A 23,967-nucleotide genomic window follows, 5' to 3' on the forward strand; every position below is an offset into this window, starting at 1 on the left:
TGAAAATTTGACACTGGCATAATCCGTAGATTTCTAATCCAGACACGAGTTAGCTATATAGCATCTGCCGGTTTGCAGTCGGCAGTTATTATAATATATGTCTGCCTGATATATGATAAGAATATCAATATACAGTGGTCTTGAGTCATGAAGCATATCAGAGCTTTCTAAAGGTATTTGTCGTCCGGAGCCGTTTTCTGCCCCCCCCCCCATCCCAACGGCTAATATACCAACAGCTCGTAGGTGCTGTGAAGGTGTTGTCTTTACTTGGCAGACTCATGTTTCTCTGTAATCGCCAGTTTTGTAAGCCCCGACGTACATCATTGCATCGTTAAGCCTACGTGAATGCTATCGCAGTGGTAGTGATTACAATTGCATGTCACAAATAAGAACAAGGTTCGCTGGATTGGATTTAACGCCAACGAACGAATTCGCTCACTGCATTGGGTTATGCACTAATGTAGATTCAAAAATTGTTTCGTAACCACACGACGACATGTGTTTTACTATTTGTATCAATACATCCTAAGAATGAATGCGAGGTTGCGCCCTAGCGCCTGGCGGTGGTGGGATTTTCGATATTTTACCCTTGAATAAGCTAGCGATTCGACATAGGGTTCAAGTGAAATGACCCGTACCGTGAAGAATCAGCTGCTCAGTGATCAAGTTACAGCAGACGCATGAACGGCTAGGTGTTACGTAACATGAGATGATGTATGGAGGGTATTGCCTATAACAGGCGGTGTGCGAAAACTCCGGATTCATACCGAACATAAAATCCGATATTTTTCTAATACAGCCAATTTCCAATTCGATTTGACTCATTGCCTTTTGCAACCCTTAAGAGCACTCCATTGCAATAAAAACGTCGAATACTATACTACGTCAAGAAACTTTTGGCTAATTTTCAATAACACATCCTTCATTGATCCTCGAATGGTGGTCAGCCGTACTTTGGATTCGGATTTCAAACAGAAGTGAAGAAACATATTCTGGCTGGTATCAGGTTTCTAATTCCATAAAACGGAAACTGTGACGCTTTATATCTCAACACGTAATCTACATGCCATAATGATGCTTAGCCCGAATTTCATGCGTTGTGATAATATGGCCGGTATATCGTTGTATTCCTACCCATCATGGATGAGTCGATATTATTTTATATCTACAGTATTTACATTCCCAGGATACCAGGCTGCTGATTTAAGTCAATCTAGACTCCCAGTGCAATGTGTAAAACATTATTTTACACAAACGAAATGTTTCGTGACCTATACGCCAACCTTCGACGCTGTTCGAAAAGACGAGACCTTTCGTTCATAACAATCTACGTGGCGTTGGCCAATCCTGTTATGGAGGTCTCGAGATATTACTCATATTTGTGTAAATGAATGAACTTGAAGGCATTCTTGAGCGTTCATATTGTTGATAAAATCGATCGCATTGCTTTAGGCTAGGGTAGTCATGGCGTGCATTAGCAAAAACATACTACAGCACGGGTGCAGTTTTTCTCATGGAGTCTCACCGACGTTTTTATACGGAAGTTCCACTCGAACGGTGTTACATAACCTATATCCAAAGGCGGTCGCAGACGCGTGCAACTGGAGCGTGTTATATCGCTGCGATCCGTCATTTGTATGCAAGCAATGAATGATTGTCAGGATGTGCAGGCCGGTCTTTTTCTCAAAAGCTTTGGGTTATCGGAGATGTGGGAAATCAATCTGGATTTAGCTGATATATCACCTTGAAAACGGTCAGAAATGACACGTTTTTGTTAGTTTAGCCTGAATCGCAAAGGTCACGCCATAACCCGTTTCTGACTATAATAAAAGATAATTGGCGATTGTTAATGCGTCTGACGTTTTGTAGTCGAAGGTCACCTTGACCTTACATATTTATAACGAGGACAAAACTAGATTCCGTCCGCTTTTCGGAAGTCGTTGCTCTGACGATCGGAAAGGATTTTGCCAGCCAGCTTTGAGATGGACGACTTGGACCGGCTCGTACCGAATCTTGAGAACGGAAATGGTACTATCGTAGCAAACGGCGGGTCCAGTTATGGACAAGAAAAGCCCAATTTCGATTTTGAGGATTTTCACCCAGTAGCGGATGAGGAAACACCTTTCATTTCACCGAATTCGACATTGTTGGACCCTCCATGGTCGCCACGCGCAAAAGCACAGGTTGGTAAAGCGTAAAGTCACGGGTACCAGGCAAAGGTACGCTCTCCCGTCAATTTCGGACGACCGCGATGTAAAATCATTCTGACGTCATTTAGACGCTGAAAATTACACTCATCTGCACACATATGTACCATACCAGACTGTTACTTCGTCAGGAATTGTGCATTTAAACCATAAATTTGTAACTCACAAACAATGGCATGTTTCTTCTGACGTATATGATGTATATATTGGCGGTCTCATTATCGCCTCGACTCGATAATGAATCAATTTGAAGAGCTCACGAAATTGCAGTGACATGAGGGTTCTATGCAGACAAAGGTTCTATTTTAGCAGACGATTCAATGACATTATTGTCTGCTACAGTTGATAATGCGTTTCATGTATTCAAGTTATTTGCTTCCGGTAGAGTTATTTAGCAGTTCTGGCTACGGCACAACTTTATCACCGTGATTACTTTCATTGATCCACAATAATATTATTTCCGACAGATGCTACCTTTAGCATCGTTAATTAGGGAAGAAATATAAAACAGGAACACATCAATGCATCCTGCCAACACCAAGTCAGTTGTTACTCGCACCGAGAGCGAGCTATTCATAAGTTGAGAATTAACGTCGCACAACCGACTCCGTCAATCTGCGACAGATTAAGAAGCCGCAAGATCATGTCCGACTTGGGTATAACGAAAAAATGCAGCCTGGAGGTGTCGGCGTAGTTATTTGATTCAGTAAACGCCTTCCAATATTCCAAGGTGTTATAGGTAGTTACGCGTCTTATGTATTTACGCACTACATTATTTATGCGACTTCAGATGCTTGTTACTGCAATTGAGGACAATTGACTTTCTACAAAATCCAGGAGGTATTTACGGCGTCATCCTGTCGTAAACCACGTCATCGATAATGCATATTTGATTGAGGTCTTCGGTGATTAGCAGCAGTCACACTGCATTGCATATTCTATGTATTGATCTGTACAGATAGGAAATCGCAGGTTAGTTATAGTCAGGTTGTATTGCACGGCAGAGGCGTCAGAATGGATCCCGAACATTTTTCGGACCACCTGCTATCGACGATGTACACGGTAAATTAAAACTTTCGGTATTATACCAGTGCATACATTGCTTAATTTGGAAACTTTTCGAAGTCTGCTTTTTGAGGGTATTGGCATCATGCGTGGTACGATTGTTAGAAAGTTTCAATTCCCAGGCAACCAGGAATAACATTTGTCTTTTGTGGCTGTGCCCCGAAGCGCGCATTTTTGTCATATCTATAAACTGTTTTCCGTGCGAATTGTCAGCGAACAACTTGCCAGTATTTCGGCGCTTCAACGCTGTTGATTTTTGCGCCGGTAATTATTGGTGAGAGTTCTTGCGGTAAGAGCTGTTTGTGAAGAGTGATTTCTGATGAAATTCAAGCTTTAATGTCTCTCGGAAAGTGCTAACCAATTGATGAACGTGTTTACCATGTCTGAAACATTGAAATCGCAGATGTGCTATTTACACGGCTGCTAGCCAACGCTTCCAGCAATAACAAGCTCTGTATGATGTCTGATTTGAATATAGAAAAATAAAATGCTACTACGCCAAACTATAGCATGAGCCCACACCACACACTGTCACAAGGGATATTGAAGTAGCCGTTTTAATTGTGTTCCTGTAGATACGTCCCGTCGTACTTTTCAGCTCTCGATATTTATTTGTAGCGCTGACCTAGTTCTACTGGCCAGAATGTGAACACTTGTTTCCATTGAATCATATTAAGATCGCATGAAGTCACAAAACGATGAATAAATGCTGAATATATAAATGTTACATTCGTCAATCGACGGAATTACACGTGGTTCCTCTTTTGTTGATAGCTAATTTTATTCCAAATCCGATTATAATCGTATAGCATACCAACGCAGTTAGCCTGCAATAATGTCTGCGATCCGGGATAGTCGCAGAGAGGTGTTATGGGTTATCGTTACCGCATATGCTTGTTTACTAACCTCGGGACTGAATGTCAAAATGGTTTACCTATACGTTATTTTTCTTGAAACCGTTTGTATTCTCACGTACGACATGACATATCATGAATCCAAATTCGAATGGGCACCTACATGGAATCTCGTTTTACAGTAGCCTATGGCTAATGAGCATCTTTGTGTTATTCGAACTCTTTTGACTTGGTGTGGTTCGATACCCGATGAGAGTTGATGTCAGATCGCTGATTTCATCATATTACTCATTCGTAATTATTTAAACACGACTGCTTATTATATAACAATGGATATGTCTTATATTTATCGCGGCGAAATGAACATTTGTAAACACAAAATTAAGAATGACCAGTACTGTGACCGACTACTACCAGGGCAGTTGTTTTTCTTCTCTTTCAAAGGATTTTATTGCCGTGATACTCGGTATGATGTTATTACGTGCTGGGCACTCTTGAGATTGCCAATCACATGTCAGTGGTGCGCAAAAGAATGGGATAGTACCGGCTATGCAAAAATTTATCCGACCGTTCCTTTTGTGTGAGCTGTTATGTATCAAATGCGAATGAGATCGTGGTTCGGAGGCATTCCGTATTCTGTATTTCAATGCTAGCCCTCTTGACCCGTAATGTTAGCAACGCAATGCAGCAGACTGCTATAGTCTGAAAGCGCTGCGACATCACAAATCACGCTCCAGAAATCCCCGAAAATTTGTATCATCATCGTCGTGTCTTGCACCGTCTGCTTTTGTATTATACGTACCGTGCGTATTGGAATTTCAATGTCCCACACGTATTTTACGTGAAGCGATTGCAATAAGGCATGATGATTGAGCTGAGGATGAATGGACAGACGATTTTTCGTCGAAGCATGAATTAAATATAGACCTAGTTGATGTCGCGTTCGGCAGCACATTCTTCGACGAGCTACTTGTCACGAAATTAGGTTTAGTGTAAACAAAAGGTCTCGCTTATTGCAATCGAAAGCAACGTCATTTGCGGTAGCATGCTCCACAGTTCCATTTGCGGAGCCTTAACTTCCATTCGCTAGTATCAAAGTAATGCGCAAATCTTTGAATCCAGAAAATTGACCAAGAAACGCAGCCTATTCTCGATCAGAAAAAAAGCTCACAAGCATACATCAACGATGCCGCATGTAAGTAACTTATTGGATAATTTAAGCATATGCCTCAGTCGCCGCCTTCAAAAGTAAAGCGTAAGCCTACGATCATTGCTCAATTTGGCCATCTATTCGTTCGATAAGAGTATAGGATAGACTTGGTTCATATGAGACTCGCGTTTGGATTGGAAGATCCAAATCGGGTAAGATGAAAGAATTCAACAGGTGATAGGCCTGTCTCGAACTGGAGGGATTAGCGCATTTCGCAAAGCGGATCACCATGATTGTCGCGACATAGGTTCCGGTGCCATAAATTATGAACTGAACATATTAGTCACGTTGTCATTAATTATCGACTGCAACCTTCGGAGTATAATGGGATAAGACTATTTTGCTTTTCTGCAGCTCGACATCGAAGTACCGCCCCTGGGATGCACTTGCCGATGTGGTACAACGAACGGTCAAGCAAGAGAAGCAAACACCACAGGAAGCATCACAAGCCCTCCGAGAGGAGGTCTATTCGGCAGCCTAAAGAACCAGAGAAGGAGGTTCTACCTCCCCATCAACAGGTCCAATTTCTTTTGGGCGGGGAAAACGACGGGGTCGCGTCGGACGCGCTCCAGTGCGACGGCACTTTGCCCAAACTTTTTACGGAACTGGAAGAGCTCCATCTGGGAGAAAATGGAGAACCGTTTTGGAAAGAAACGGCCCGGTACGTCGTCCATAGTTCTCCATATGATAATGATCCATCATACCATATCATATCATATTGCTTCCAGAGTGTAGCCATGTTGAAAATTAGAGGGGGACTTTAAAATTGGAAAATGGGTCAAAATTTTTAAACAGTGTTGGGAGTCAAGAATCCATTGTGACGTAGTGAATAAATATTACGTAGTAGTCCCGACTGACGAAAAATGTCCGTTGCATCAAAACTACCTCTCGCGATTCCGATAAAGTCGTTCTTTCTTCACCACCCTACAGGGTGGTCGCACTTACGGAATTTTTCTTACATTTAATCGTTTTAGGAGCTTATGACAATGTCAATTCATGGTAGATTATACGTTAATATACAGCTGCTGATATCTCATACGTTGTAGTCTACACAATCGATCTATTTTTGTGATTTTGTCATATAATGTATGGTAGTAGTGCAGACTATGCATATAGGCAGAGTTGCCATCAACGTATTGAATATTAGGGACCTCCAACTTCTGAGTAGCCTTACCGCGAAATTTGGGAAACTGATGACTAAAAAATATTAGGTCATCACTGTCGCGCAGACGTAATTACGGCCTATTGGGGATAGAGTTGTGTATACAAGCATACATACAATGAAAAAAGGTTAGCACTTCCGCCCTGTCCTAATCACTCCCTCATCGCCTTATGACGTAGGTAAAAACCCTCGTTCGTGACCTGTTCTGACCACTGGCAATAAGAACAAATAAGGACACAAATAAAAATACGGACGAATATTATACATATTTACAATGTAGTATTTATAAGACATCACCCTCCAAAAATGAACAAATATATATGGACAGTATGCCAACCCTGCTTATAGGTCAAGACAATATATGCCGGCTCTTCCAACTTGTAGCACTGTCTATTTCTGCGTTGGTTATAAGCTTTTTGTGAGAACTTCCAGTGGTCGCGATGAGGAGCCAATAGCTAATTCCTTTGCATACTGCAATATATGCCAGACTCCCACCATAGACCACCCGTTTACCACCAGGCCAAATTCTCTTTACAGATGGATTAAGTTCGAGGAATGCGTGGAAGAAGGCGGTGACCGCTGGAGCAAACCACACGTCGCAACCCTCAGCCTGCACAGCCTGTTCGAGCTCCGCTCCTGCCTAATGAATGGCATTGTGCAGCTCGACATGGAGGCAAATAGCTTGGAACAGATAGCGGGTAATTTGTAATCATTTTGAATTGCCGCACGCATGCGTGAATGTCGTTTCTTCAGATATGGTGCTCGACATGCTGGTATCTCAAGGGCAGCTCCCTTATGATGATGAATTGAGGGACAAAATCAAGTACACCCTTCTGAGCGGTCACGAGCATCAGAGCGAAAGACGAAACGGAAGTTTGAACCCGGTGAAATCCGTCGCCAATATGATCAACAAAAAGGAGTCGTCAGCAGGTATACTGCGTGCTAAGACCGATGGAATTGGAAGTATGTTCGTAAAAATATATTCACGGCCAAGTATTCGAAAACCAGTGCACAGAGTAGGTCGAAGTAGTCAGTATTGGTAGTCAAGTATGTAGAATTAATGCCATACATTTCTACGCAATTTCAAGCAGACATAGTCCAATCGAGGTCGACTACAGAATCCCTTCCCAGGTGTTGAAGGTTTATCTAGGCTGCTGGTCGCCATCTGATCCGAATAAACTATCGTCCCGGTGTAAATGACCATCGTAGTTGCTGTTGTTGTTCTGTGGTATTCATGGTGTTTGTCGACTACTATGGTCATTTACACCAAGTCAGTTTTCTTCATTTTTAGTCCGTAGCTGCCGAGCTGTAGCACGGCCCACTTCTAGGCTTTTTATAAGACACCGCTTGCACGGATGAGATGGCGAGGAGGGGTCTAGATAAACCTCCAACACTTAGGTAGGAATTATGGAGTCGACCTCTGTCAAACTCGAATCCGCCATCCATTGGCATTGCAGCTGTTAATGATACCACAACATAATAATTGCTAAGATATGCCAGAAATACTTCAAATAGAAGTAGAGAGTGAGAGTTCTCAAAATTACTTAAGTATAGTTTCAGAAAGTAGACTTGGTAGAGGAGTCGTATGCTTTTGGTAGCCGAAGGTGGCTATTGAAATTGAAAGACGCATAATCGCGGCCAACTCCAAAGAACTAACAAAAATGCAAATAGGGTGTAAGTTTCGAAAATATAGTCAATTCCCATGATACGGGGCTTTTCCACTCCGTCAAAGAGATGCAAACCTATCTTGAAGCTTTCAACTTTATAATATATAAAAGGTAAAAAGGTAAGTAGTTTTACTTAATAATCTGTCATGCCGAAGTGGAATTAGTGTAATATCATATCCGCTGGAGTAAAAATTGCGAAGAGACAAAGCCTACTTGAGTACTGACAAAAAGTAGGAGTATATGCATCGTTACTGAGCAGGCCACATCTATCCGTGCATTGGAATACTATACTTTGGTAATGAAAGGTTGTAAAGTATCTCCGCAACTATACCATGAGAGATGGCTTCGAATGCGTCCGATACATTTGAATTTGTTAGTTATAGTCGGCTGCACCACTTCAAATTACGAAAAAGCAACTCTCCGACTTGCATGAATCGGCCAACCGCGTTACAGATGCAAGTGGAATCATTGCACGCAGATGCGATATAGTAATTTCACGCAGAAAAGCTATACAAATCTACCTATACTCTGAATTACTTCTATACGGGAAAAATTACACTATCGTGACTTCATAAATGTTTCAAATATGAATTTGAGTAAGCTACGCAAGTATGAAGGCAACCTACTGGCATGCTCGGTGTAAGCGCGGGAAATTTCGCAAACGACCGCCTTTGCATCAGTCGATGATGCACTCCTAAATGCAATGGGTGTACGCGATGCGGATTATTATATCATTATATTCCATTTCGTATTCGTTCGCAGGTTTCAGCAGTACTTCGTCTTTTCGTCAAAGAAGGACGACCTCATTCAACGGAGGTCAATCTGCAATTGAGGTCAGCCCGTCCAGTCCGACTGTGGAGGGAGATAAGAAGGATAAGAAGGTATACAAACATGTAATTTATCATCCATTGATGTCGCCGCAATGTTCATTCCTAAATACGGCGTGTTTGTCTCAAACCCTCGGAGCCATCTGAACCCGCTGAGCTGGGATTGATATCAGAGAGCCTATATTATATAATTACTTGGGCAAGTTTTGTTGAGGTCGAATCCGTGGAAAGTTGCATTTATTTTTCACAAAAGCTGCATTTATTTTTCACAAAGTTGCACTAAAAAGTTGCATTTGCGGACAAGTTCCTTGAAATTATTAGGGTATGAGACACTCGAATCGATCCGTATCCAAGGCACTGTAGCAAAACACAGTGTTTGCGACATCAACAAAATCAATACCCTGAAAAAATTGACCCAGTGAAAATATAATTTTCGGCGGTCTAGCCTGAATGTACGTCAAATCAGAAAGGACCTCAAATTTAAACGACAGTGAAATAAATCAAGCGATTTATTTACATATAGTGCCAAATATTTCCAGGAAAAGGTTAGCTGCATGAAAAATCGAAAAAAGTTGCAAACAATTGGATGAAAAATCGAACTAAGTTTCATGAAAAATAGAAAAAGTTACAAAAAGTTGCGTGAAAAAAATGGAGAAAAGTTGCAATATAAGAATCCTCCAAACAGCATGAAATACCTTTCTACATAACTTCCGAGTATTTAGGAAGCTGCCGGAAGCTGTAAAAAAAGTTGCAAAAGTTGCAAAAACTTGCCCTAGTAATTACCCAACCGTGTGGACAGAGGTGATCGGTGTAGTTGTCGTTAGTACTCAGGTAGAAGCAGATGTAACCTCTTAAATTTTTACTCAGATACTCAGAGTTAGTCGACACTCCTAATCACGGAGAACGGAACACTATAAATTACGTAGATAACATATAGCAACAACATCTTACAAGTCTGGGTGCAACTTTTTACGCCCACTATGTTCTAAAATGTACCACAATCTGTCTTTATTTCGATAATATCTGTGAATTCAAAAAATAGTTTACTGAATCGTAGCGGGGTGAAGCGTTTTTGAATGGAGGCTACTCTGTTTTTATTGAACTAATACCAGTGCATGCTGTTTAGACTTTGCTGTATAAAATCTCTGGTGAATAGGTGTTATTCAGCAAGCGATAGCATTTTTTTAAACTTAATTTATACATCGTATCATCGCCCTACGCACGCCCGCACGGTTTACCTGTAGCGTCATTGAATTGAGAATAGAAACATATCATTTATGTTGTCCTGGTATCATAGTTTTAATCACTGTTATCAAACGTATTGTCATAAGTGGATAACGGTAATTCCACTTTGTAGATGTTATAGTATGATTCCGTCGCTGTCCGCGATTTGTATTTCGGCGTTAATTTGAGTGAAATTACTAGCTGCTGTCGTACGAACTTCTCATTCACGCTTTACGATGCAACCACATAATCAGATGTCAATGACAATAGTTGTGTCATACTTGTCCCTGTTTAATTGATTACAATTTGGTACTGAACGAAACACGCAACATACCGTGATACAAAACTTTAATTAGTCTGTATTGAATATCGAGGTGATGGATTCTATTAATGAACAACATCCACTAGTCAGTTTTGTTTCTTCATTTGGACAATGTTACCGCATAGTTCTCACCTTATGCCATACGTTTTTCAGATGCCTTATTTTATGAAAAAGATCCCGGCCGGAGCTGAAGCTTCAAACGTATTGGTCGGGGAAGCGGGTTTTCTCGACAGGCCGCTGATCGCGTTCGTGAGACTTCACCATAGCCTACATTTAGGTGCGACTTTTGCCTTTAGCACTCCAATTCAGTTTGTGTTACGTCATTGTTGAATGTAACATGGCTCTCAAACTTATTTAGAAGTGCGGTTCAGGTTACATTCCCAGATGTATTATATATTAAAAGATGTGATATAGTTGTAATATATGGCTTGGAAAAACCAAATATACATGACTGAGTCAAGGTTTCGATGCACTCAATTTGACATTGGGAGCAATTGAAAAGTTCATATGTGTGTCTTTTGTGCGACTATGAATGTAATATTACCAGTTAATACTTTATCAGACATAACTTTGTATTTGTTGATCACTGCTCACGAAGTTCCGTCCAAATCATAGCCACATGAGTATAAGTAGTTTGTATAGGCACAATCTACTTCAGTACTACTAAAAAGCAGACGTACTTCTTGACAGACCAACTCTGCATATAAACGTGATTTTTCTTTGCAGAGGGTATAACCGAAGTGCCTATTCCCACACGCTTCCTATTTCTGTTATTGGGCCCGCAAGGAAACCGCAAAAAATTCCACGAGATCGGGAGGTCTATCGCTACACTGATGTCTGACGAAGTGGGTTGACGTTCAGACACGCTACTCACTGCTAAGAATCAGCTTTGGGAACATCCTGCACTTTTTTGTTTGAAGGTCTTTCACGATGTCGCGTACAAAGCCAAAACGAGGAAAGATCTCCTCGCGGGCATTGACGAGTTCTTAGACCAGGTGACGGTGCTTCCGCCCGGCGAATGGGATTCAAAGATTCGAATCGAGCCACCGCAAGACTTGCCAAAGAGTCAGGTATAGTGTTTTGGGATTGTAGCGCTGATCGCGTAGTGAGTTTTAACTTTGCATGGATTCTCAATGGTCTTTTGCGTGAGGATGAGGACTTGCAATCTGTGGGTCCGCGGTAATCCTCTTCGAAAAATAGTTTATGGAGCTCACGCGTATACAAGTAATAAACAACTTCAAATTCATTGCAAAGTCCAAAGTGTTGAATATGGATCCGAAACTATTGTTCTTGCGGAATCGGTGACAACAGCTATATCAAGACCCAGACTAAATATCATGAATATCGGGCGTTATAAATCAATGTCCGCAACTAAAATGTGTGTTCGGTGTAACAATTGAACAGAATTGGAATGAAACATTGGAATTCGGAATCACAGACCTTTGCAAAAACTCGGACTGTATGTGTTGATATGGATGTTATCTGAATGCCGATTAAACTAAATTAGAGTTACTTTTAGGTGTAGCTCCCGACCTATTGGACGACCCCTGATGTTAGTACTAAATAGTGGAGGTTTATTCACACATTAGGTACCCTTAAGCGGTGACTTACAAAAGCCTAGGTCGAACGAAAGGGAGCCGCGCTTTAGGTGGGAAGCTCAGGAATCGTAATAAAACCATCCGCCTGGTCTAACATATATCGAAACAACACAAATATACTAAACAACAACTACAAGAAGTGTAGCCTAGGATTCTATCAGTTCTTGTAGAGCTGGTGTCAACTACTTATCGTACCTTTGCCCGGTGATGGTAAAACACACAACGGCATATCCGTGCGTAGTGCGTAGGCGAGCGATAATCAAATCATAGTGTCCTATATGGTGTCGACACAAGCAAATCGCACGGTTCAATGAAATTGTATCACGTCACAGTTTCCATTTGGCTACAGGCAATTTGACGGTGATTTTTGACCGGCTTGCCGAGCATTAAATTTGATGAATCGGGTATCAATCGAAAGCTGACTCCGCACTGATTACGAAAATATAAATTTTATTCCGCTCGCGGCCCTGGAACCCCCACAATCAGCCCCCAATTATTCATTGTCGAGTAGATTGGCAGTGTGACGCAACAATGCTGTCTGGCGAAACGAGAGACTAGCTCAAGAGCAAGGATGCGGCCGAGCGGCGAGAGTGGGATCAGCTGACGTCGCGGCAATAGCGATGTGCAAACGCGCTGTTGATACTTTTTCTATGCGTTTCGGTACAAGCGAGCACACACCAGCCTTTCCTTGACTTGTAAGGGTAGAACTGGGTCCACAGAATGTATTATATTAGGGCCCTACCAATTTTCGCGCAATATCCTTCAGCTGATAAAGATATGTAGGCTACGTCTAAGTAGTCTACATCGGATATGTCAGATTATTATCATATCGATTGCCTTAGCCCGCTTGTTGCGTAGGGCTCCAGAGACACGTCGCGCTGTTGATGGCGGGTGTCGATACTTTCTATAGTCGCTTTTATGGTTAAGTGTGAGCAAGGAGCATTGAGCATGAGCATACATTACAAGCTTTTATTTGATCCGTATGGGTAGGACTTGGTCCGCGAATGCAGCAGGTAAAATGTTGATTGTTGAATAAAGTTTAACAGCAGGAGTGTCGAATTAAACTGGTATCGCTGTCCGGATTCAATCCGTTACTAGAAAGCTTGCGGGCCATACCTACCAAATGATTCCAAAATGTTACCACCAAATTCATACCTTTGTTTTTCACTGGAATATATCTGATATCACTATAAACATTGACGTTGGAATTTGGTTTAGCATTTTTCAATCATCAAATGGTTTTTTTGAATGCCGGGGACCTTTTGCGTCAAAAGTAATACAGTGGTATCACAGATATTTGAAATATATTCATTCTGTAGCCTGTATATATATTCTCAATGTAACTTACGTAAAACGGATTTGCAGTATTTTTTTCGAATCTGTGAATAACTGAATGTCCATTGTCCATTCGGCCCAACAAAGTTTGCACTTTCTCGCCTTCTCGGAATTTGGCAAGGTCACCGACGTGGTGCTTATGGGGACTAGAGTGAAAACTCAACACTGTAGTTGTATTACTACAATATGATATATTTACATTATCTAAATTTGCTGTCTTGAGTGAATCTTATTACTTGAAAGTATATTTTTCTTACTAGAAATATCTCTAACAGCTGAAGGATTGCGCGAAAATTGGTAGGGACCAAATACATTCCGTGGACCCAGTTCTACCATTACAAGTCAAGGAAAGGCTGGTGTGTGCTCGCTTTTAGCGAAGCGCATAGAAAAAGTATCAACAGCGCCACGCATCTCTGGAGCCCTACGCAACAAGCGGGCTAAGGCAATCGATATGATAATAATATGACATATCCAATGTAGACTACTTAGACGTAGCCTACATATCTTTATCAGCTGAAGGATATTGCGCGAAAATTGGTAGGGCCCTAATACATTCTGTTCTACCCTTACAAGTCAAGGAAAGGCTGGTGTGTGCTCGCTTGTACCGAAACGCATAGAAAAAGTATCAACAGCGCAGCGTTTCTCTGTGGCGCGTTTGCACATCGCTATTGCCGCGACGTCAGCTGATCCCACTCTCGCCGCTCGGCCGCATCCTTGCTCTTGAGCTAGTCTCTCGTTTCGCCAGACAGCATTGTTGCGTCACACTGCCAATCTACTCGACAACGAATAATTGGGGGCTGATTGTGGGGGTTCCAGGGCCGCGAGCGGAATAAAATTTATATTTTCGTAATCAGTGCGGAGTCAGCTTTCGATTGATACCCGATTCATCAAATTTAATGCTCGGCAAGCCGGTCAAAAATCACCGTCAAATTGCCTGTAGCAAAATGGAAATGGAAACTGTGACGTGATACAATTTCATTGAACCGTGCGATTTGCTTGTGTCGACACCATATAGGACACTATGATCAAATTGTCAACGACTGACGAGGTCACGCAAACAAGCACCAAGTCAATTGCTTTTACAGCATCATGGCCGGTATTGATTGTATTTATGCCTCTCTATTTCCGTAGATGCCTCGTCTGCAGCCTCAGAAAGACGACAAACCGAGCGGATATCAAAAGTTGGAAGCGGGTCACGGTCTCGGTCCTGAATTACAGCGAACGGGAAGGTAGAAATATTTACCGACAATGTATAACGAAACGGTCTGAAATCCGAATCTCTGACATGATTGCTACAGGACAATCGATGATACGCATATTCCGTCATAAAATTATGCACCGATTCCGATATTAGCATTATGGTAGCTCGACGTAGAGGACAATGCCAAAGTAGTAAACAACATTACACTATTCGGTAGCAGATAGCCGTGAAGTACTAGGAGATTTTCAGTATCTGTATCTACATGCCCATTACGTATTGCATCTTTTGACACAGCTTGTTTCTCTTACACTCAACACAGTTTAGTACCATGTTTCTAACTTTCTGTAATCATTGCTGCTGTCCGGCATAATTAAATCTGTTATGTCTGGATGCTGAACAGTTGGAGATTGAAATTGTAACACTGCAAAATGACCTCCACCTCAAAGCCCACCAGGCTGCACCGCACTTTTGGTGCCTTGCTGACACGGAAAAGTACAGTGGTGTATGCGCACTGCGCAGCAGCTATGATGGTTGCAAGCGTGTTTGGTTTAACTTATCGTTGTGAATCAGCCTTTTCGGACATGAACTTCATCAAAAACAAACAGAACACGCCTCACTAATGCATATGTGACACCCACCCAGAGTTGAAGTGTCAAGTTACATACCAGAGTACAGCGCACTAGTTGATAGCATGCAATGCCAGGCTTCCCGCTGACTGATAGAAATAATAACATGATGTCCAGTCTAAAGTGTGAGATGATTTATTTTATAATTTGAGTTGACTGTTGTCGTATAATTTATGCAAAGATGGTACGATATGCTACGTTTATGATCTGCATTTGGAATATCAATATATTATATCTCATTTATCCTTGTATTCGCACAGACTATTTGGCGGGCTCATCGCAGATATCAAACGCAAAGTACCCTTCTTCGCCTCTGACTTCCGAGACTGTCTGAGCGTGCAATGCCTGGCGTCCACCATCTTCCTTTACTTTGCCATCCTGACACCTATTGTTACGTTTGGCGGGTTGCTCGGAGATGCGACGGAGAATTCTATCGTGAGAGAAATGCATACTTGCAAAATAAAGTTCATGATAATATGGGTGGCTGTTTATTCGCAGAGCGCAATCGAATCTATTTTCGGCGGCGCGCTGGCCGGTTCTGTGTATCACATGTTCTCCGGGCAGCCGCTGACTATCATCGGTAGTACAGGGCCTATTCTCGTGTTCGAAACAATCATGTTTGACATATGTCGGTTAGTGTGTTTGATGTTGTTTTGCGCGCTTGGCAGATACTCATGTCAACAATTCAATTTTAGCTCCTCTGGTATCGAATATTTGCCTATTAGATGGTGGGTTGGTGTATGGACCGGACTGTTCTGCATTGCGTTGGGTAAATATACCAATTTGTTTCTGTAGTCTCAGATATCATAATGTAGAATTCGAATGGAACTTTCAAGAAATCGACATCACATGAAATCATATATTCTTTCAATATCGTGCATATCTAAAAGGTTCATTGTGACTTCACTCTCATTGTGATATCACAGTGGCCAAAATCAAATTGCGATTACCTTTAGTCATCCAGTGCGGGTTGTTATGAGTCTATAGGGCTGGGCAAAATCGAGTACCTGAGTGATTCGATTGTGAATCACGCATTACGCTTCAAGTCGACTATCACACATTATGACGTCACAACAAAATATACTGTATCAAAGTTCAAATATGTTCCTTTATGCCACCACAAATAACATAATGCCTGTTATCCGTCACATTAAACATACTTTGGTATTTTTTCGAACCTACCGATTTCATTGCACTTCTTGACAATGTTGCGGGATGATCACGACTTCTTAAATACGTCATTTCCAGTAACGTTCGTAGTTTTGTACTATGTCTCGTACGCTGCGACACGGCCAATCAAGGTTTCAAGGCTTCCTCAGTGGAAAATAATATCAAAACTATAATTCTCGTTAGTTAATTAACTTTAGTTGCGAGGAGCGTATAATGTCATTACTCGAAAAAATCGACTTTACTATTCGACTCGAATCATTAAAATGAATGCTCGATTCAAATTCGAGTACTCGAATCATTGTGCCCAGCCCTAGTTATGACCATCCGGGTCCTATGTTATACCTCGACCCAATTTCATCATCGCCTGCAAATTGCATGCCCATTGTTAGTTTGGAGCATGGATCCAGAGCCAGAGTGGTTTTAAAGGTTTGGGCCGAACGCGGACGGAATTACTATTCGTTTGAACCATATGCAGCTCTCCAATTCGAGGTCGACAAAGACCAATAAACTTTTGACGAAGATTTGACCTTTTGTCTTTCTTCCAATCCGCAGTCGCGACAGACGCAAGCAGCTTGGTTCAATACATCACGCGGTACACGGAAGAATCGTTTTCCGCCCTGATATCTCTGATATTCATCTTTGAAGCATTTAAGGTACGGATATCGTTGCGTATTGTATTTCGCAGCTAGTATTTGCATGTTATTCATAATATTCACGCAAGGCCCTACCACAGTCGTTCAATTAGGCTAATTCCTGCAATACAGCATGGTTATAGGCTTGAGTGGCCGTGAGAAGTCTAGGTGCTACCCTGCAACGTCAATTTCGGTTGTGCTGCAAGTCCTGCAACGCGGGTTTAAACGCTTGTCTGATACTGATATTTGTATATACTTCTGCGCAGAAATTAATGCACGTCGCCGATGGGTACAAGATCTGGCATGGCTGGGAACCGGACCGTATTACCTTCTACGAGTGAGTGCATGGAAAATTTTGTACTTTCAACAAATTATGTTAGAGATTATTGTTGTTGTTGTTCTATTCAATAAAAGCATTTGGCGCCTGTCGCCTTTTGGCCTTTCGCATCACAGTCAATAAGATTGCACACTGCACACTGCATAAGACGAAGACAAGACATGAAATAATGATCAAAGTTCAGACTTGAATATACACACTCACGCCAAAAGTGGCGATTACGCGATCATATAAATTCCACAACGTAAGGAGCAAGGAAAGGTCACCGAGGAAGTTAGACTTACAAAAATTCACTTGTAATTGGGCACGTTTATCGATGAGAAATCTACGATGAAAGTCGTATTTTGGACAACGATGTAAAAATGGTTGACGATTCCAGGATAGCGGCATTAAACGACGAAAAGAACGTCGTAAGTGTCGGAGATAAAGTAAACTTAATGGTGCGAAAATTGTTTTCGCCCTAAAGAGAGTCCATTGTTCGCATAACCACTAATGACGCTACAAATACGTGCAATGTTCGAAAATATATTCATTTACCCCGCAGGGGTTCAACCTTTTTATTGCTGCGACCCCAAATTTCGATTTGAAAATCTTTTGCTACCACACCTCTCAATTTGACATGCTGATCATTACGTGTTTATTTACGTGATGATTACGTATGTCCTGTGTATTATAGCACTGCCGGTCACTTGTAAATTACCTGGAAGGAAATATAACCGTCGACGTTGCTTCTATGCTCCCGACACTTTAATCTTCATACTATAATGACCAGGCACCAACCTTGCGTTATGGTAGGTGGCGCTTTAAATGACACTTCGACTGATCTAATACCTTGTTTTCCGCATTATTTTTTCCTTATATGTTGAAAAATGAGCCGCCGATAGCACCCGCTTAATTGACATCCTTCTAATAGTAATTGGTATTTAATTTTCGTTCCCGCGGCCCCAGAGAATAGACAAACGACCCCGTTGGGGTCGCGACACCTAGTTCGGGAATCCCTGAGTTACCGTGATAAAAGGGCAACGTCTCACAATTGCTGTGACAATTTCACTCATAAAGGTGATGCAAACATACCCAAAAACTATATTCTACTTCACGAAGTTGAAAGGTAGGATTGCCGTAAAACTGTCCAATGCAAAATCAAGTATCTTGAGTAATTAGGGCGAGTAGACAAATTTACTTGAGTGCTCTGAAAAAGTAGAAGTACTTCGTTGCTACATCATGTAGCCGCCACGCGCGACCCAGGCTGCATTTAGCTCGATATGCAATATTACAAATTCCATTAACTTGCAATTGAAAACTGTCTGCATGTTCATTGTTCTTAAACTCTTACTTAGATTGTGTCGCGTTATACAATAGGGACATAGTTTCATCAATGAACAGACATGGTGCAAAATCCATCCAGATCTGTACGTACCATACATACACAAACACATGCACATTCAACCCTTTCCTAGTTTTTCATTGTCGGGTGGATAATCGGACTAGAGGTCAGTGACCACATCTGCTATAATGCCATTTCATCGTAGAGACGTAATATGTCTCTTCCCGCCAAAACCCATTTTATACACGTCGGTCATAAAACCGTGTGTGTTCATTTCCAGTTGCGGTTGCTTGCCGCCAAACTTGTCGGCGTTGAACATCAGCGACGGCCTTGACTACGGTAGCATACGGCAAGAATCGAAAGAGCTCGCACTCGAGTCACACCACAAAGACGACGGAGGTAAACGCTTGCTTGTTCGCGGTCACACCGCTGTCGTCCAGACTTTGAATTCTGGGTGTGTAATCAGGGAAGCTGTATCGCACCGGTAATGAATCGTATGCGTGCGCTTACGACGGGGCGGTGTATAACGTATCGGGTGTGGATTCCGTTAATTGGACGATGCTGAACAAAACGGTTAGTTACTGACGCTTGTATAGGAATAAGAATAGGACGTAGTCTATTTTGTCCTTTATGTTTTTGCGGTATATACACCGATTCATGATAGACATACACACGATCTGCATATGCATACCAGGGATATATAGAACTATATATCCCTGATGCATACCATGCATACCATGAGTACATGATGTACATATCGAATGGAAAAGGCCTGTACGGCTTTCTATGTCTTGCACCTTACCTCCACTCCATGCTATCCCAGAAATGCTGAGCGGCAAGCCAGGAAGCCACGGATACCATATTTTACTAATCAGGTCTTTGGTCAGACCCGGCCTGGGATTGAACCCACGACCACCAAGAAGACATGAGAGAGAGAGAGAGTTAATGCGGTTTCGTAGTAATTTATTGTTTCGAATGTCGTTGATAAACCGCGTAGGGTGTTCATGTTCACGGGTGCGTTGATACATGGACGTCGAAGAAAATTTGGCAGGAAACGGCGCGGGATATGAATACAATTGAACAATAACGCACAGTTTCGGCAGTCTTAAACCGTAAACTGTAATTACATCCCCTGGTTGAAGCGGATTATGTGTAATTGTGTCCCTTTTTGCGCCTTCTTAGCGTGATACACGAAAACGGAACTCACTCCACCCCTGGGATATGTCTGTATAAGAATTGGTGTATATGACTCGTAATCATCCAGTGAAATGGGTTTGAAAGCAAAGTGTTGTGCCAGAAAGTCTAGTTTATCGGATTTCCACCATCCGCTTTGGTGAAAATTGGCGAAATACACGCTCTTACAGTGTGTAACTGTGTAACTGTGTATGCTCAAGCGAATGGAATTCGTGTATAAATAAAGGGACACGATCATACCGACATAATATCATTCCGCTTCGAGCACCGTGCGGGCTGGTTCAAATTAGTGTTGCATTTAAAACAAGTGGTTGTTTAAAACACTTTGTTTAAAACATGTTGCATAATTATGCCATAATTGTGTAAATACTTTCCGAAAAACACGTTATATGTGCCTACAGACGATTATTACCCGATACAGGCGACGTATACGATATGGGATGGTTGGAACCCTCAAAATAGTCCGTTCAACAGCTATAGTACGTAGACATTTCGTCAAAGATGCTATATTTACATTTTCAATTGTCAATCTCAATCCACTATGACGTCAAAATTGAAAAACGAACAAAACAGAAAACAATAAAAGACATGTTTTATTTTGATTTTTGTTTCAAATGCAACCCTTGTTCAATTGGATATCTATCATTAAAAGTCTCGCGAGACACCTGATCGGAGCTGACACTATTACAGGAATGCTTGACGATGCATTGTGGACAAATGGACGGCGATTCTTGTGATTATACGCCTGACGTGATGCTCATGTCCGTAATTCTGTTCTTCGGGACTTTCGTGATATCGTGGGCATTGAAAGCTATCAAGACCTCCAATTTCTTTCCGTCAAAGGTGGGTTTATTGTGTTGATAAAGTTTGCGTTGCATTTCTATAATATAGACGAGTATAGTATAGGTCCGTGGTTCTCAACCGCCGGTCCGTGGCAGATTTTCTGCCGGTCCGATGAATGTATTGGATTTTTACATCTCATGTTCAAAATGCAAGAAGTTGGACGCTTGTCCATTTATTAGAGAAATGCAACATTGCATTTTTAATTGATTTTGAAGTTTGGGCCTATTTTTCTGTATGGTTCCGTAGTAGAAAGTTCATGGTCTGTTTTGGGCGTACGTAATAGGAGTGCAAGCGTTCTACGAAACAATATTTAAAAGTGGACTACAATTCGTTTAGGACAAGTTATATGAGAAGGCTAAGAAGACTTTTAAACAAACTTCGTTAGATCCCGAGTTCCCGACACGTGACATAATAATAGAGGCTATAGCGAACAGCAAAGTCGCAATTTTTCCATGGATACTAAACAATCACAACCAATGGTGGTCCATAACAAATGGCGTTTTAAAGAAATGCCTTTTATAAAAAAAATATTTATTTTTAAATGTTGTAAAATCATCCCATATTTATTTAAATACTTTCTAAAAACATGTAGTATAATCCTACGGACGATTTGCACCCAATATTTGCAACCCGACGTAAAACGATGTGAGGTGACTGGAAACTCTCGAAATATTCGTCGGTTCTACATTTATAGCCGGTAGATATAGGACACCGGTACGGAATGGGTGTTCTGATGATGATGACCGCCGACCGTAAAAATGCTGCATAACGATGTAGTCGTGGTTAAAGATATTTTTTGTCTGTTTATGACAGTGGTCGGAACCCCTTTTCGTATTCAAAGGTATAATTTCCCTATATTTTCAATTGTCAACGTCAATCCACGGTAACTTTACAATTACACATTCGTGACGTCATGGCTAAAACATGATCAAAACAAAAACAATAAAAATATGTTTTAAACAAGGGCAATGTTTTAAACATGTTTGTATTAAATGCAATCCTATAATCGAACCATGTATTAATATCTACTATCAAAAAGGCAGCATTAAATGTGGTTTCCAATTATACATTTGAGTTGCATGCATATGTCGTAATTATACATTTAGGGTTAATTTTGGTTATTGAAGGCTCACCGGTCCGCTACTTTTGTTTTGAAGTTTTACGCGAGGTCAAAGAGGTGACATCATAACTTGAATGGCTGCGCCAACTCCATTATGGCGTATAATTGAATCTGGGGATGAATGTTTCCGACCATACGCAAACTCGTATGTAACTCACCGCGTCTTCTTGCTGAACCATTACAAGTTTATGACAGTATGATTGACCATAATATATTCTGATATTGTGTTGTCCACAGAGGTGGTCAGTAATGAATTAAGTCTACTGTTTTGCACTAGACTCAAGTTGGTTTTGCCTACTGGCAACACTTACTCTCATGATTATGATTTTAGAGGTTTTCTACTTCTTCTTCTACTTCTACTAGTACAGTTTTGAGATTTTTGGCAAAACTAGAGCTAGAATAAATACCTTTGACTTACTTGGAAATTCTACTTCTGCTTCTACTTCTAGGCCTGGTTTGCCTAAAAACACTGGAATCTGTAGGTAGGAGTGGAACTAGTCCAGAAACATTACCACGATGAGAAATACAAGCAGGTATACCCGAAAAAGTAAAAGTATTTCGTTACTGATCATTTCTAATGACTATTTATAGAAAATTGATTTGAATACATATAATGTTATATCAATTGATATTTTTTTATAGGTTCGGTCGATCATAAGCGATTTTGCAGTAACGATCGCCATCTTCTTGATGGTCCTGTTCGACATTCTAATGAGATTGGACACGCCAAAGCTGACTGTACCTGGTACTTTCCGAGTACGTATCAAAACAAACGGAGTTTTAGCGGCCGTATATCTTTTCAAACCTAATTTTTCATTACAGCCTACTCGCGATGACAGAGGTTGGGTGATTTCGCCCCTTGGTAATAACGAATGGTGGACGATACCTCTGGCAATATTGCCCGCGCTTCTCTGCACGATATTGATATTCATGGATCAGCAAATCACGGCGGTTATTGTCAATAGGAAGGAGAATAAGTTGAAGGTACAGTCCGTGAATAACGGTGTTTCGAATCCATGCTATGGTGGGATCACACTCATAGCACTTTGGGATAGGGCAGTGTCGAAACACCCTTGAATCCCGTAGTTCATACTCTTCATCTTTTTCCGCTTATGATTTTTGTTATTTCCGCTTATGATTTTTCTGCGTTGACTGATACGCGATAACTAACCTAAATTGTGAAAATACAACTTTCTCTTCGCAGAAAGGAGCCGGCTATCATTTGGATCTCCTGATAGTCGCGGTGATGATGATAATCTGTTCCGTGCTCGGCTTACCCTGGTTCGTCGCCGCTACTGTACTCAGCATCACCCACGTCAACTCCCTGAAAATGGAATCGGAAACGTCAGCCCCCGGCGAGGTCCCGCAGTATTTAGGGGTCCGCGAACAGAGAGTTACCGGAATTATGATCTTCCTTCTCATCGGAGTGTCCATCTTCATGACCCCGATATTAGCGTACATTCCCATGCCAGTCTTGTACGGCGTGTTTCTGTATATGGGCGTTTCCTCTTTGAGAGGTATACAGATGACATTTGCATTAACTTTGTGCACGCAATATCATCGCTTATTTTGTACTGCAGGCGTGCAGTTCATCGACAGGTGTCTATTGTTTTTGATGCCTCCGAAACATCAACCGGATTTCGTATATCTCCGGCACGTACCGCTGCCAAAGGTTTACCTTTTTACGTTCTTTCAAGCGCTCGGACTGGCGATACTGTGGGTTATCAAGTCGACTAAACCAGTCTCTATCGTTTTTCCTATGATGGTGAGATATGATTTTTATTAAACCTCTTCCTTTAAATTTTGACTGGTCTTCACCCAAAAGCGGTCAGTAAAGAAGTACCATCTACTTTTTTGTAGGTTTCAAGTCGGTTTTGACTAATTGCACCACTTACTCATGGGGTCATATTTTACTCCCACTGTTATCTGAACAGTTTTTGGATTTTGAAAAGTAGTTCGGAAATGTGGGTGGATTTTGTGATTTTCGTAAGATATCCACTCGCAATTCAACCCATAGGTGTAGAGTAGATCTTCAATGGTGGGACTGAG

The 23,967-nt window shown here is 41.5% G+C and overlaps 1 protein-coding gene across 4 annotated transcripts in view; it reads left to right on the forward strand.

The window, feature by feature from the left end:
* Positions 1 to 23,967, forward strand: part of LOC145439723 (electroneutral sodium bicarbonate exchanger 1-like) — a 32,242-nt gene that overhangs the window by 3,188 nt on the left and 5,087 nt on the right. Inside the window, exons 3-23 of one of the 4 annotated variants that reach the window (XM_080317303.1) lie at positions 5,249 to 5,321; positions 5,691 to 5,997; positions 7,036 to 7,196; positions 7,252 to 7,428; positions 8,928 to 9,046; positions 10,692 to 10,815; positions 11,265 to 11,383; positions 11,459 to 11,608; positions 14,603 to 14,700; positions 15,559 to 15,733; positions 15,797 to 15,930; positions 15,994 to 16,067; positions 17,021 to 17,121; positions 17,367 to 17,437; positions 19,042 to 19,160; positions 19,228 to 19,334; positions 20,646 to 20,798; positions 22,561 to 22,674; positions 22,741 to 22,902; positions 23,123 to 23,435; positions 23,499 to 23,683. In XM_080317303.1, coding sequence (XP_080173429.1) covers positions 5,249 to 5,321; positions 5,691 to 5,997; positions 7,036 to 7,196; positions 7,252 to 7,428; positions 8,928 to 9,046; positions 10,692 to 10,815; positions 11,265 to 11,383; positions 11,459 to 11,608; positions 14,603 to 14,700; positions 15,559 to 15,733; positions 15,797 to 15,930; positions 15,994 to 16,067; positions 17,021 to 17,121; positions 17,367 to 17,437; positions 19,042 to 19,160; positions 19,228 to 19,334; positions 20,646 to 20,798; positions 22,561 to 22,674; positions 22,741 to 22,902; positions 23,123 to 23,435; positions 23,499 to 23,683 — 3,036 coding nt within the window. Of the gene's footprint in view, positions 1 to 1,068; positions 2,184 to 2,665; positions 3,270 to 5,248; positions 5,322 to 5,690; positions 5,998 to 7,035; positions 7,197 to 7,251; positions 7,429 to 8,927; positions 9,047 to 10,691; positions 10,816 to 11,264; positions 11,384 to 11,458; positions 11,609 to 14,602; positions 14,701 to 15,558; positions 15,734 to 15,796; positions 15,931 to 15,993; positions 16,068 to 17,020; positions 17,122 to 17,366; positions 17,438 to 19,041; positions 19,161 to 19,227; positions 19,335 to 20,645; positions 20,799 to 22,560; positions 22,675 to 22,740; positions 22,903 to 23,122; positions 23,684 to 23,967 lie in introns of those variants that run through there. The other 3 variants (XM_080317302.1, XM_080317304.1, XM_080317301.1) reach the window with 3 other exon arrangements.

Source organism: Botryllus schlosseri, chromosome 5 (genome assembly GCF_051294905.1).
Source record: "Botryllus schlosseri isolate E-star chromosome 5, Bs_hap1, whole genome shotgun sequence".
Classification (NCBI taxonomy): Eukaryota; Metazoa; Chordata; class Ascidiacea; order Stolidobranchia; family Styelidae; genus Botryllus; species Botryllus schlosseri.